The sequence below is a fragment of the Mustelus asterias genome, chromosome 1, assembly GCF_964213995.1.
Source record: "Mustelus asterias chromosome 1, sMusAst1.hap1.1, whole genome shotgun sequence".
NCBI classification, from domain to species: Eukaryota; Metazoa; Chordata; class Chondrichthyes; order Carcharhiniformes; family Triakidae; genus Mustelus; species Mustelus asterias.
In genome coordinates, this window is record NC_135801.1 from 156,869,437 (window position 1) to 156,884,326 (window position 14,890).

Here is a 14,890-nt window from a genome sequence, read left to right on the forward strand (position 1 = left end):
TTCACAATCTAATGAACAATTCTCTAATTTGCAATTCTGTAACTATCCCCATTGATGTAGAGCACACCAAATAATATGGCATGCAGTAGTTAGAAGACTCACTATACTAAATGGCACTGACGCACAAGCCTTACCTTTCCCTGGTCCAGCTGCAGCTGATTTGGTTTGTGCTTGAGTAGACCCACTATAGGCACCTTTGCTGTAATCTCCAGCTCCACCCCCTTGGTTTAAATCCTCATAACCTGTCAATCAAGAACAAAGTTAGACTATAGAATCTCTTCCTTTCACTGTGCCCGTCTACAATTTTCTATCCTCCACTCCTGAAGGCGGTGCTGCAGGTACAAATCCATGGGAACTAGCTATCCTCCAAGTACCACACGAGCATCTTCATGTCAGCCTGCTGAGGCTTGCTATGTAGGCCATTTAAATGCCTATGGCCAAGAAATCAAAAGCAAGTCTGCTTCAATGTGTATGCATGTTCAGTACCAGAGAACATCCAATGAAACTCTTTTTACAGTTACACCTTCAAGCTTTTTGAGAATGTTTAAAACACCGATTTAAAAATATTATGAAACTGGAAGGTTTTAAAATTGACAGCTTCAGCAAAACTAAACTTGCATTCCTGAAAGTACGTTATAAATATTAATTCCAACTTGCACAGCTGACAATGGTAGGACTATCAACATTTTGCCAAAGTTATCAACAAACAGAAACTGGGGAGGGTCAAACTTCCTTCTCTTCAAAGTTTCAAATTTTAGAATTTCAAAAAAATACTACCTGTCCACAGTGAGAGGTTTAAACACTGTTCAGAATCTAACCTCTTAACCAATACCCCATTAGTCTGACAATGTGCAATCAATTTCCAATGAACAAACTACATTCCAGTAATAGTCTGTAAACTGTCAACTGGGAGATTGAATTAAATAAGCAATGTTGTCAGAATTAAATCAAGAGAATTACATCACAGATGTTGACCATTTCATCCATCATTTCTATGCTAATAGCTCCTTAACAGGCCCCATCTGCTGCAATTCCAGTTCCCTATATCCTTGTATTCTTTTTCAAATATTTATCCCTTTTAAATGGTATTGTCCATTCCTCATGATGTCAAGGTCTTAACTACTCAGCAAACGAGATCACTAAACCAGATCCTACAAAAGTACTTTACATGAAGTAGCAGATCAGAAAATACTATGCTGTCTATATTGCCAGTACCAAAACCTACAATTCAGCATCTACAAATCTATCCAGTTCTCCCTTAAATATTTTTCCCAGAGTCCACTACATTGGAGGGAGCAACAGGCCCACAATATTCATCCAATGGAATGATTATATATTAATGATTTGGACATGAACATGGGGGACACGATTGGGAAATTTGCAGACAAAGATTAGCTGAATACTGGATAGTGTAGAGGATCTACACTAGAAGGCTGAGGGGGGATCTTATAGAGACCTATAAGATAATGAAGGGGCTGGATAGGGTAGAAAGGAAGCTAGAACTAGAGGGCACAGCCTCAAAAAAAAAGGGGGGTCAGTTTAGGACAGAGTTGAGGAGGAACTTCTTCTCTCAGAGGGTGGTGAATCTCTGGAATTCTCTGCCCACTGAAGTGGTGGAGGCTACCTCGTTGAATATGTTTAAATCACAGATAGATGGATTCCTGATCGGTAAGGGAATTAGGGGTTATAGGGATCAGGTGGGTAAGTGGAACTGATCCACTTCAGATCAGCCATGATCTTATTGAATGGCGGGGCAGGCTCGAGGGGCTAGATGGCCTACTCCTGCTCCTATTTCTTATGGTCTTATGTCCAGAATGATATAGATGGGTTGGTGGAGTGGTAAAGTGGCAGATGGGTTTCAATACAGAGCTGAGGTCATGCATTTAGGGAAGTCGAAACGTTATAGGGAATACAGAATAAATGGGAATATACTTAGAGGGGTAGATTGTGATGATACTGTGCCTTTAAGAAATGTATTTTAATCCTGGTTCTCTGCGAGATGTTTCGGACAGGCCTGGAAATTTTGTCAGCACTGTGTCTGTGACCTGTGTCCTTTATTGTTGCTGAAGCAGTATAATTGACATCACGTGGCCAAATGCAGTGTTCTGTGATTTTAATGTCCCCTGGAATGCCAAGTGGAGCTTGATTAGGGCTGACTGACAGCCTCATGACAGCTATTTTTCGCAGAGCGTTTCAGAAGCAGAGAGAAAAAGCAGTCTCCCCACCCCGCCCCCCCAATGGAGTCTGAAGACTGGAAACCACCAGAGATCAAGTTTGTCTGTCTGAAGGTGTTTTGAGGAAATATCCTTCTCTGCAAACTTCTGGCCTGGATTTCTGTCCATAAGTATTACAAAGCTGAAAATCCAGCATCACGGGAGCATACTCGTTTATGTACTCTGAAGAAATGTGTACATCCGTGGGATGGTGTTTAACTTGGAACCATAGAGATAGCTAGCTGTTAGGAGTTATGCCAAGACTTGTAAAAGTTTTGCTAATTCTTTGTTATATTTTAACTGCATTCTTAAATAAACTTTGTTTGATAAAAGCTTCCTAATAGGTCACTTGCACCATACCTGGAGTGAAACACCTCATGCTCACCAATGCTAAAATCAAATGTAAACTTTGGGGTCTAGGCTAACTTCAAAAAATACTTGGGCTTTGGCCTGGGTTTTAACAAGGTGAAGTGAGAGATTTTGGCGTACAAGTGCACATGTCCTTAAAGGCAGCAGCTCAATTAGACAAGATTGTATAGGAGGCATATGGAATACTCACCTTCATTGGCAGAGGAAGAGAATATAAAAGGATATAATGTTGCAACTGGATAAAACACTGGTGAGGCCAAAACTAGAGTATTGTGTGCAGCTCTGGTCACATTACAGGAAGGGCACAATTGCTATTGAGAACGTACAGAAGAGGTTTACAAGAATGTTGCCAGGATTAGAAAAGTGTAGCTATGAGAGATTGGATAGGTTAGGGTTATTTTCCTTGGAACGAAGAAGGCTGAGGGGCGACTTGATTGAGGTATACAAAATTGAGGGGGAAGAGATAGAGTGGACAGGATAAATTGGTTTCCCTTGGTACAAAATTCTAAAACCAGGGGATTTAGATTCAAAATAAGTGGTAGTAGGTGTGGAGGGGACATGAGAAAGAACTTTATTTTATGCAGAGGGTGGTGGGTGTCTGGAACTCACTGCCAAAGTTGGTGGTGGAGATAGAGACTCTAAACTCAAAGAGCACCTGGATCTGCACCTCAAGTACTGTAAACTACAGGGAAATGGGCCGGGTGCAGGAAGGTGGGATTAGATAGGGCACCTGGTGTTCTTGGACTGGCATGGACAAGATAGGCTCAATGGCCTCCTTTTGTGCTGTAACTTTTCTATGGTTCTATGGAAAAATTGCAATAAAAAAGTTATTGCCGTAATCAAATGAAATGAAAACTTGCCTCTCATCTCCAATGCTATATTACTCTTCAGAATCTTTTTTCTTGCATCTAAAAATATTTTCTGCACTCATCTAATTCTGGCCTCTTAAGCATTTGCTCCACCATTGGTGGCCTTGCCTTCATCTGCTTAGGCCCCAGGCAAATTTCTTCCCTGAACTTCTGATAGGCTTCCATGTTACTATACATAAGTTGTTCATTCATGTTTTTCCTTCCTGTTGACATTGATCCTTGTTAGGATATGCTTAACCAGGCACCAGTGGCCATGTTTCATGAATGAGCCTACACAATGAATGAGAAAAGGTACATTATGAGGTACATCACTACCAAACCAGAGTATGCTCTCAAAGGATATCCATACCTTCTAGAAGAGTTGGAGGCATTCTCTATTGGACAAAACATTACATCAATCACCTGCCTGCCCTCAGCTAGATGCAAAAACATGGAACTTTGAGAAGGAGCAGAGTTTTTCCTGACATCTGATTCAACATTTAATCTCCATCACAGAGATTGTTTTTTCTCTTTACACTTCCCCAAGTGACATCTGTTTCTTTAATTGCACCATTATCTCATTTTGACTTCGCATTATTGTCTTTTCGTCTCACCTGCCTTCCACCTCTTCACAGACCTTCCTGTTGTTCTCTCCACCACCACTCCTTCCAAACACTTTCCCTGCCTCAGTACCTGCTTAAACTTATTTCATGGCTAAGTTTTTTTCTAGTTCTGATGAAAGGTCATCAATCTGAAACATTAACTCTTTCTTCCTCTGTCGATCTTGACAGATTTGCTGAGTATTTCTACTAATTTTGCTTCCGTTAGAGATGACCTGGTTATTAATTCCATTGCCATTGGTGGGACCAGATAGTAACCAGGAGTAGGAACACTGGTCTCAATGCATCTAGTCTAGAAAAGTGGGGGAGAGGCAGGATAGTGGGGAAAGATTAGCTGCAATGCTCCAAGCATGACAAAATTAACAAATTCATACTTTTACACCAACATGTTATATATGGAGTACATACCTGTCCCATATCCATGCTGTCCATAGCCACCTGCCTGTTGAAAAGCTGCTGAAGCCGTGTTCATATTCACTCCATGTTTAGCAGATGCTGGAGGTAACTATAAGAGTATTTAAAATGTTAATCAGCTCAAGTTAGAAAACAAAGTGAATGTCTTGTCAGCAATAATAAAAATAGGGAATGCTGAAAAAACTCAGCAGATCTGGCAGCATGTGGAGAAAGAACTAACACTAACTCTTTCTCTGTCCACAGATGTTACCAGACCCGGAGTTCTTTAAGCCTTGTTTTTATTTCAGATTTCCAGCATCCACAGTATTTTGCTTTTGTTACAGCTTAATAATACTACAAGTGTTAGTGAAAATGAGATATCCTTAGCATTACATTGAAAATATTTTTCTGTATCAAAACAACTCAAGGTCCAATGAGTCATTAAAGGAACAATCCCAAATATTTCTTAATCACCCTCTCCTGAAGCTATATTATTCACTTCAACGACATTAATTAATTTCACAACCGTTTTACTCTTTAAAAATAAGTTAGGAGTAATAAAAAAGCTGAGCAGATTTTTTTCAAAGATGTTTTTCCTGTATCTGAACAGCTAAGGAATGATTTGCTTGGATCAATTGTCAATACCGTAAATCGTGAGTATTTCAGTCATGTCACCACAAAGTCTCCATTATTCTAAAGAAACCATGGTCTACTTGATGACCTTTTCTGGATAACTCGTTTACCACAAACCAAAGCTATTTTTGCTGCTTCGCTCTGTACCTAATCAAAGGCAACATATTTCCCATTAGGAAATTGTTTTCCATTACCATGTTTCAGTAGCGCACAATGAGATGGAATGAAAACAGAAAATGCTGAAAATTTTCAGCACGTCTGACAGCATGTGTGGAGATGGAGAGAGAGAGAGAAGGGGGGGGGGGGGGGGGGAGAGAGAGAGAGAGAGAGAGATGGGGGGCGAGAGAGAGAGAGAGAGAAGGGGAGAGAGAGATGGGGGGAGAGAGAGAGAGAGAGGAAAGGAGAGAGAGAGAGAGAGAGAGAGAGAAGGGGAGAGAGAATAGAGCCAACGTTGAGTCTGGATGACCCTTTGTCATGGAAAACTGACAAATCTCCAGAGCTGAGTTTTCAACCCAAGATATCAAAAGGAGGACGAGGAAATGGCAAATCCTTTAATTATCCTCATGAACTCTGGATTGAGAAACTACCTGCATTGATTAGAAATTGCCAATATAGTTTCATTAGCTCAGAAGGTTGCGGAGAGAAAAATTGCAAATCATAATTTCAGTCTCATGTCTTTTGGGAATTTGCTACAATCCTTTATTAGTGACAGTGTGACTGAATACTTGATAAAATATTTCAGCTAACCAATGGGGTTTGTAAAGATGAGTCATTACAATTATAGCAATCCAAGGTGCCCAAGGCAGTGTCATCTTCCAAAATCAAAACGTCTTGGGTTCTTTTTCTACAGATTTCAGAATGTAATCTTGACTGACATTTCATTGATCTGCTTACTAGGCTTGGGGAGTTTTTTTTGCACAAGACATTAAATAAAGCCGCACATGCTGGGACTGTGATCATTGTATCCCAAGTTTCATGTTAAATTTGGAAAAGGAACACCCAGAATAAGAATAATTAATTGGAAGTAGGCCAAGAGATGAGGACAGATCTGACCCAGATAAACTGAAATTAAAGACTGGCAGGCAAAACTGTAACAGGACAATGGGTTGCCTTTAAGAGGAGATAAGTTAAGTTGCTAAGACCCAAGAGGGGAAGATAGGGCAAACAAACCTAAAGCTTCCTGAATAATGAGAGAGAGAGAGAGATGGCAAGATGAAGCTGAAAAAGAGGTGCATATGACAGACCTTAGGAGAATAATATAACTTAAGTTGGTAGTAGTTAAAAGTTGATAAATCACCAGGTACAGGTGAGATATATTCAAGGAGGAAGGAATGATGTAAATTGCAGAGGCACTGGCCTTAATTTTTCAATCGTTCTTGGATACAAGGGCAGTGCCAGAGGACTGGAGAATTGCAAATGTCATACACTTTTCAAAAAAGGTTCAAGAATAAGCTTAACAACTATATGACAATCAGTTTAAATCTGATGGTAGAAAGCTTTAGTAACTATAGCCATTTGGGATAATTTGGATTTATTCAGAGCCAGCAATTAACTTGAGTTTTTTTTGACATGGTTACAAGGTGATAAGGTATGTGGACTTCCAAAAGGGACCGACTGGTAGTGTATATAATAGGCTTGTCAGCAAATTTGCAGCTCATGGAACGAAAGGGACAGCAGCAGCATGGGTATGAAATTAGCTGAGCCACAGGAAAATAAATGGTTGTAAACAGTTATTTTTCCAGACAGGAGGAAGATTTATAATGGGGTTATTTGGGGGTGGTGTTAGAATCATAGATCCCCTACAGTGTAAAAGGAGGCCATTTAGCCCATCGAGCCTGCACCAACAACAATCCCACCCAGGCCCTATTCCCATAACCCCATTTACCCTGCTAATCCCCCTGACACTAAGGGGCAATTGAACATGGCCAATCCATATAACCTACACATTTTGAATTGTAGAAGGGAACTGGAGCACCTAAAGGAAACCCACAGACATGGGGAGAACGTGCAAACACCATACAGTAACACGAGGCCAGAATCGAATCCAGGTCCCTGGTGCAGTGAGGCAGCTGTGCTAATCACTGCCACTGGTTAGGACCTCTGCAGGCTGCGTAGAGAACAACTTCTAAATTTGCAGTAACAAAACTTGGGAGTATTGAACTATGTGGATAAACAGTATGGGTTGCAATAGGTGTGATATATTTGGATTTCCACAAGGCACTTAATAAGGTGCCAGATAAAAGGTTACTACTCAAATTAACAATTTACGGTTTTGGGGTGGTATTTTAGCATGGATGGAGGACTGGCTAACTAACAGGAAACAGTCAGGACAAATGGGTCATTTTCAGGATGACGAACTAACTAATGACATGCCACAGAAAATAAAACTGTTTAAGATCTATATCAAAGTCTTGGAGGAAGGAACAGACTGTATTGTAGCCAAATTTGCTGATGATATGAAGATAAATGGAAAAGCAAGCCATGAGAACAGAGGTCAGCAAAGGGGTATAGGTAGATTAAGTGCATGGGCAAAACTTTGGCAAATGGAGGACAATGCAGAAAAATGGGAGGTAGTCCGCTTCGGCAGGAATATAAAAGCAGATTATATAAATACACACACTGCAGGATCCTGCAGTACACGGGGTATCTGGGTGACCTTGGACATTAATCTCAAAAATGAAACCATGCAGGTACAGTCAGCAAGTAGGAAGGCAAATAGCATGTTGGCTTTATTGTTGAGGGATGCAGAAAAGTCTTGCTACAACTGTACAGGGTATTGGTGAGACTGCACTGTGTGCAGTTTTGGTCATCTTACTTGGATTGGAGGCAATTCAGAGAAGGTACCATGGCTGATTCCTGGGATGAAGGGATCATCTTTTACAGTAAGATTAAGCCTATATTCACTGAGTTTAGAAGCGAGGGGTGATCTTATTGAAATCCATAAGTGGGCTTGACAGGGTAGATGCTGAGAGGATGTTTCCTCTTTTGGGTGAATCTAGAACAAGGGGGTACAGTTTAAAAATAAAGAACCTCCCATTTTAAGGGGGGGGGGGACTGTTGGTGGTGGTGCAGATCAGCCACAACCTTACTGAATGGTGGAACAGGCTCGGGAGGGCCAAATAACCTACTCTCACTCCTGTTTCTTATACCCAACTTCAGAAAGAACATGCTAGAACAGAGACAAATGGCAGGTGAAATTTAATGTGAGAAGTGATTCAGTTTGATAAGAACGAGGGGGAGGCAATATAAAATGAAGTGCACAATTCTAAAAGGGTTGCAGGAGCTGAGGATTCTTTGGAAGTTTTCTTCCAAATACCCACCATTTCCTTCAACTCTGTAGTCATTGCACCTTAGCTTCCTCCTGGAATATAGAACATTACTGAGTTTTCTGTTGTAACTGATTCCTCAGAATGTCATCAAATTTATTTTGCTCAACTTCTCAAAAACCTTGACCGGAGAGATCGTTGTAGCATACAAAGGTCCTTTAGAGGATTTCCTCTTCTTTGCAAATTGCAATTACTGCTCAAGTTTCTTGCAATTTAATAATTTTCATTGAGGAGCAATTAAAAAACATTCTGTAGTGCTGATAATTTAGAGCCAAATGATACTGCACAAAAATACAAGTTTATATTTTTAAGATGAACAAGTGAGGTTACATCTTTTAAAGTAAACCTTAAAGATACCACTGCATTATTTGAAGTTTAGAAAATTCTCCTGGCGCCTTGACTAACATTTCAGGAAACAAAAGTAGTAGTTCATTTTGTTTTTAAACACATTAGCTGTAGTAGTCTATTTCAAATGAAATGCTTCATAATTTCCGCAGTATGCATTAAACCAGCTCAATAATTTTACAGTACCGATCACAAATACTGGTACTGATCACAAATAGCACAAATTACTTACAAACATGGCAGGTCCATATTGGAATGTGCTAGGTACTCCAGGCATACCAGCATAGTATGGCAATCCTGTGTAACTGTAGCCTGGTGGCAAAGCTGGGTTTAAGAAGGCCTGTTGAGTGGTGTGATGAGTCTGATTTTGTTGAGGTTGGGCTAGAGTGGTTGCTGGTGCAGGTGAAGCAGAGTCACCTCTGCCAAACTTTGCTAGATCACCTGAAATATGGGATTATATAATATTTAATAAGATTTAGTAAAACATTTTGTTGTTAGAGCCCTCAACAATTTGTTACCACCATTACATCAGGAATGCTTCTATCTGCCCGAGGCTGAAGAATAACTGACTGCAACAGATGAAGTACGAATTTAAAACCTTAAGACTACAAAAGTTAATGTAAAATACATTTGATTTTCCAATTAAAAAGTTTAAAATATGTTGAACAAAGATAAGATCAACCCCTTTGGGGATGATGTATAATGCCCACTTCTCCTTGGAGGATTAAAGTGGTGTAGAGGATAAATGATTGACAAGAACCTGTGCACCACATGGCATTTTCTCAACAGCAAAATTTTGTTTTAAGCATTTTGAATCAGATGTACAAGAACCTAAATACACACCTGAGTAGGGGTTGCTTGCAAGACTGCCATCTCTGCCTGCAAGTGCTGCAGCAGGAGCAGGAAATGCCATTCCATAGTAATCCTGAAAGATGGCAACAAAAGAGAAAAGGATGGGAGAGAGGCAGTGTTAGAAGGGAAGAGAGGGAGGACAAGGAATACAGACTTTTTAACCATTATGCATCAAATTTGGTCTAAAATATAAATCACATAACAATGAAGCTAAGAGCATGACATCACAAATCAATATCAAAATCCAATAATTTTAACTGTTTGACAGGTATCAAAGACCAATGATGAAAATTTTAATTATGAAACATTAGGAGCAATTAAAAATGTTCTGTAGTGCTTTTCAAAAATTAAACTAAATACTACACGAGTGATTCAATAATCTTACTCAAGGACATATTTTACTGCAACTGAAAGAAGCAACAGTGCTGGAGTAGTTGAGTTTCATATCAAAGCTTAAGCAGTCACATACATCGCTTCTTCCAAAGGCAGCAGTTCACCAGTTACATACTGGCTTAGAGCACAAGCAACTTTACTGAAGCTTAATATGACCTCATGGTAAAGTGTTAGCCAAGATCTCTCCAAGACCTGTATTCTACCTCAATGCAAAAATAAAAACACAGGAAGCAAAAGTTTCATGATTCAAGACAATGGCCAAGCAGGCCACCACATCCAAATTCACACAATACTTTTGGCAGTATGCCCACAAGAATGGACAGTAAAGTCTCACAACACCAGGTTAAAGTCCAACAGGTTTATTTGGTAGCACAAGCTTTTGGAGCACTGCCCCTTCATCATGTGAGTGATGCAAGAACGGAGGCAGCTGTCTTTAACAAAAGAGGTGGATCAATTTAAAAAAGGTATTGAAAGTGTCCAAGCAACCTTTTGTGCCTCACACTACACATGTTAAGACACCCTGTGAATTCTGCAAAATCCAGGGCTTGTTTCAACAACCCAGGCGGCATTGACCTTGCTAAAAATACACAATAGAGAGAAAGTATCTTAAATTCAAATATCCAAAAACTGGACATGTTTATTAAGCTGCCATGGATTATTGTATGCACAAAATAGCTTACAGGCTTTTAGGCTAGGTGTTGCGCTGACGAGTTATCAGCTTCACACACCTATCCTTTCCTGTGTGCGCTTCAAGCGACCCTCAACCCCACCTGGCCTGAACCACCCAACACAAAAACCAGCAAGTTCGGAAATCCAGCACAGACTTGGGCCAAGGTTGTTGGTTTTGAGACACTGGACCAATGTAAACTATGGCAAAACCAGCTTTGAACAGTTAGCAAAACAAATACGAACCATAGGTAGCCTGGACTGAAGCACCTGAAGGTCGTCATATCCGTAGATCTATTGTATGAAAGAGTGAGGGGGAAAAAAAAAAAATCAAAATCCCAAGTAAGTGTAATTTGAATAAAACATACTAATTTTAACACACAAAGCACACTTAAAGCCAAATCAAAGCAATTTCTCTGCCTGATCCGCAAACAACTAATATTAGTATTGCTTTGAATTAATAAATACATTCACTCTTACTGGGTATGCAGGCAGCAGTCCCCCTGGTCCAACAATGTACTGATTGTGTAAAATAGGAGGCACACCTGGAGGAAGATTTGGCGGAGCCTTCCCTGCAATAAGAAAGTAGTTGCATTAAAAATACGTCCAACTTGGAGAAAAGGCAATGGTTCATGAAATGTGTCCCTCTACTATTTCAACTGAATTAGTACGTTTCAAATGTTTGACTCCATTACTTTTAATCTGGTAAAGTTAATCACCCTTCAAATAAATTTCTTCCAACCCACTGCCACACAGACTGTGCGCACATACCTCACAGTAAAGATCTTCAAAATGCAGCGGACAAGTGTTGGGGAGAAACAGGAGAGAGAATGGAGACTGGCAAGATACTCATATGGAAAAAGGTGAGGGACAGGAAACCAATTAAGATCGACCAGAATAGAAACATAGAAACTAGGCCCTTCCCCACTGATGTTTAATACAAGGGTATCCCAAAACCTAGAAGGGTAATTTGGAACACTAGTTCTTAGTAATGTACATTTTCAATTTGTCATACTGAGAGAAAAGGTATGCAAACCAGGGAGGAATAGTCCAGCCATTTTGTGATCAATTAGTAAAGAATTCAGGAAATGTAGGTAGCTAGGAACAAAGGGGCAACTTCATGCAATACTGCGTGTAGCCATCAGTATCGTTAAGTATACTGTCGTAGTACATTACAGTCCTCCTTGCCATGTTGATAACTGGATTGTTCCTCCCCGAGTTGCAAACATCTTTTCTCACAATATACCAAATTGAAACTACACACTAAGAACTGGTGTTCCAAGTTACCCTTCTGGGCTTTGGGATAGCCTCACATTTAACATCAGCATGGTTCTTAACAAAATTGGTCTCCCCTGAAAACAAGCTATTACCAAAAGTTGGTTGGTTAAAATCCCAAAACTTGCACAAAGGCAACACCTGTGCTGGGACCAAATATTTCTTTCCCCCCAAATGTGGAAAAATAACCTGGGCGTGATAACCATCTGCTGGATTGAGCTCAGAATGATGTAATATTGGATGCTGTTTGGGAAAAAGGGCATCTCAGTTCAGGAAATGTAGGTAGTTGGGAACAAAGGAGTAACTTCATGTAATGCTGTGTATCGTCAGTGTAGTTAAGTATATTGTTATGTGGATTATAATCCTGGTCATGTATTTTACTTTCATTTAGTAAGATCATAAGAACATAGAACATAGAACAGTACAGCACAGAACAGGCCCTTCGGCCCACGATGTTGTGCCGACCTTCATCTGAAACCAAGATCAAGCTATCCCACTCCCTACCATCCTGGTGTGCTCCATGTGCCTATCCAATAACCGCTTAAATGTTCCTAAAGTGTCTGACTCCACTATCACTGCAGGCAGTCCATTCCACACCCCAACCACTCTCTGCGTAAAGAACCTACCTCGGACATCCTTCCTATATCTCCCACCATGAACCCTATAGTTATGCCCCCTTGTAATAGCTCCATCCACCCGAGGAAATAGTCTTTGAACGTTCACTCGATCTATCCCCTTCATCATTTTATAAACCTCTATTAAGTCTCCCCTCAATCTCCTCCGCTCCAGAGAGAACAGCCCCAGCTCCCTCAACCTTTCCTCATAAGACCGACACTCCAAACCAGGCAGCATCCTGGTAAATCTCCTCTGCACTCTCTCCAGCGCTTCCACATCCTTCTTATAGTGAGGTGACCAGAACTGCACGCAATATTCCAAATGCGGTCTCACCAAGGTCCTGTACAGTTGCAGCATAACCCCACGGCTCTTAAACTCCAACCCCCTGTTAATAAAAGCTAACACACTATATGCCTTCTTCACAGCTCTATCCACTTGAGTGGCAACCTTTAGAGATCTGTGGATATGGACCCCAAGATCTCTCTGTTCCTCCACAGTCTTCAGAACCCTACCTTTGACCCTGTAATCCACATTTAAATTTGTCCTACCAAAATGAATCACCTCACATTTATCAGGGTTAAACTCCATTTGCCATTTTTCAGCCCAGCTTTGCATCCTATCTATGTCTCTTTGCAGCCTACAACAGCCCTCCACCTCATCCACTACTCCACCAATCTTGGTGTCATCAGCAAATTTACTGATCCACCCTTCAGCCCCCTCCTCTAAGTCATTAATAAAAATCACAAAGAGCAGAGGACCAAGCACCGATCCCTGCGGCACTCCGCTAGCAACCTGCCTCCAGTCCGAAAATTTTCCATCCACCACCACCCTCTGTCTTCGATCAGACAGCCAGTTACCTATCCAATCGGCCAACTTTCCCTCTATCCCACACCTCCTTACTTTCATCATAAGCCGACCATGGGGGACCTTATCAAACGCCTTACTAAAATCCATGTATATGACATCAACTGCCCTACCTTCATCAACACACCTAGTTACCTCCTCAAAAAATTCTATCAAATTTGTGAGGCACGATTTGCCCTTCACAAATCCGTGCTGACTATCCCGGATTAATCCGCATCTTTCTAAATGGTCGTAAATCCCATCCCTAAGGACCTTTTCCATCAATTTACCAACCACCGAAGTCAGACTAACCGGTCTATAATTACCAGGGTCATTTCAATTCCCTTTCTTAAACAGAGGAACAACATTTGCCACTCTCCAGTCCTCTGGCACCATCCCCGTGGACAGCGAGGACCCAAAGATCAAAGCCAAAGGCTCTGCAATCTCATCCCTCGCCTCCCAAAGAATCCTAGGATACATTTCATCAGGCCCAGGGGACTTATCGACCTTCAGTTTATTCAAAACTGCCAATACATCCTCCCTCCGAACATCTATTTCCTCCAGCCTATTAGCCTGTAACACCTTCTCTTCCTCAAAAACATGGCCCCTCTCCTTGGTGAACATTGAAGAAAAGTATTCATTCATCACCTCGCCTATCTCTACTGATTCCATACACAAGTTCCCACCACTGTCCTTGACCGGCCCTAACCTCACCCTGGTCATTCTTTTATTCCTCACATAAGAGTAAAAAGCCTTGGGGTTTTCCTTGATCCGACCCGCCAAGGACTTCTCATGTCCCCTCCTAGCTCTCCTCAGCCCCTTTTTCAGCTCGTTCCTTGCTAACTTGTAACCCTCAATCGAGCCATCTGAACCTTGTTTCCTCATCCCTACATAAGCTTCCCTCTTCCTTTTCACAAGACATTCCACCTCTTTTGTGAACCACGGTTCCCTCACTCGGCCATTTCCTCCCTGCCTGACAGGGACATACCTATCAAGGACACCCAGTATTTGTTCCTTGAAAAAGTTCCACTTTTCATCAGTGCCTTTCCCTGACAGTTTCTGTTCCCATCTTATGCCCCCTAATTCTTGCCTAATCGCATCATAATTACCTCTCCCCCAATTGTAAGCCTTGCCCTGCCGTCCGGCCCTATCCCTCTCCATTGCAATAACAAAAGACACCGAATTGTGGTCACTATCTCCAAAGTTCTCTCCCACAACCAAATCTAACACTTGGCCCGGTTCATTTCCCAGTACCAAATCCAATGTGGCCTCACCCCTTGTCGGCCTATCCACATATTGTGTCAGGAAACCCTCCTGCACACACTGCACAAAAAGTGCCCCATCCAAACATAATAAGAACATAAGAACTAGGAGCAGGAGTAGGCCATCTGGCCCCTCGAGCCTGCTCTGCCATTCAATAAGATCATGGCTGATCTTTTTGTGGACTCAGCTCCACTTACCCACCCGCTCACCATAACCCTTAATGCCTTTACTGTTCA

General features: G+C 41.3%; 1 protein-coding gene across 50 annotated transcripts in view; it reads right to left on the minus strand.

Moving 5' to 3' along the window:
- The window catches only part of ubap2a (ubiquitin associated protein 2a), a 144,026-nt gene that overhangs the window by 9,422 nt on the left and 119,714 nt on the right, over positions 1 to 14,890 (minus strand). For 26 of the 50 annotated variants that reach the window (XM_078221431.1, XM_078221340.1, XM_078221450.1 and 23 more), the window contains 6 exons: positions 11,139 to 11,230; positions 10,905 to 10,952; positions 9,591 to 9,672; positions 8,980 to 9,188; positions 4,459 to 4,555; positions 135 to 242 (listed from right to left, as the gene is read on the minus strand). In XM_078221431.1, coding sequence (XP_078077557.1) covers positions 135 to 242; positions 4,459 to 4,555; positions 8,980 to 9,188; positions 9,591 to 9,672; positions 10,905 to 10,952; positions 11,139 to 11,230 — 636 coding nt within the window. The remainder of the gene's footprint in view (positions 1 to 134; positions 243 to 4,458; positions 4,556 to 8,979; positions 9,189 to 9,590; positions 9,673 to 10,904; positions 10,953 to 11,138; positions 11,231 to 14,890) is intronic. The other 24 variants (XM_078221411.1, XM_078221480.1, XM_078221415.1 and 21 more) reach the window with 1 other exon arrangement.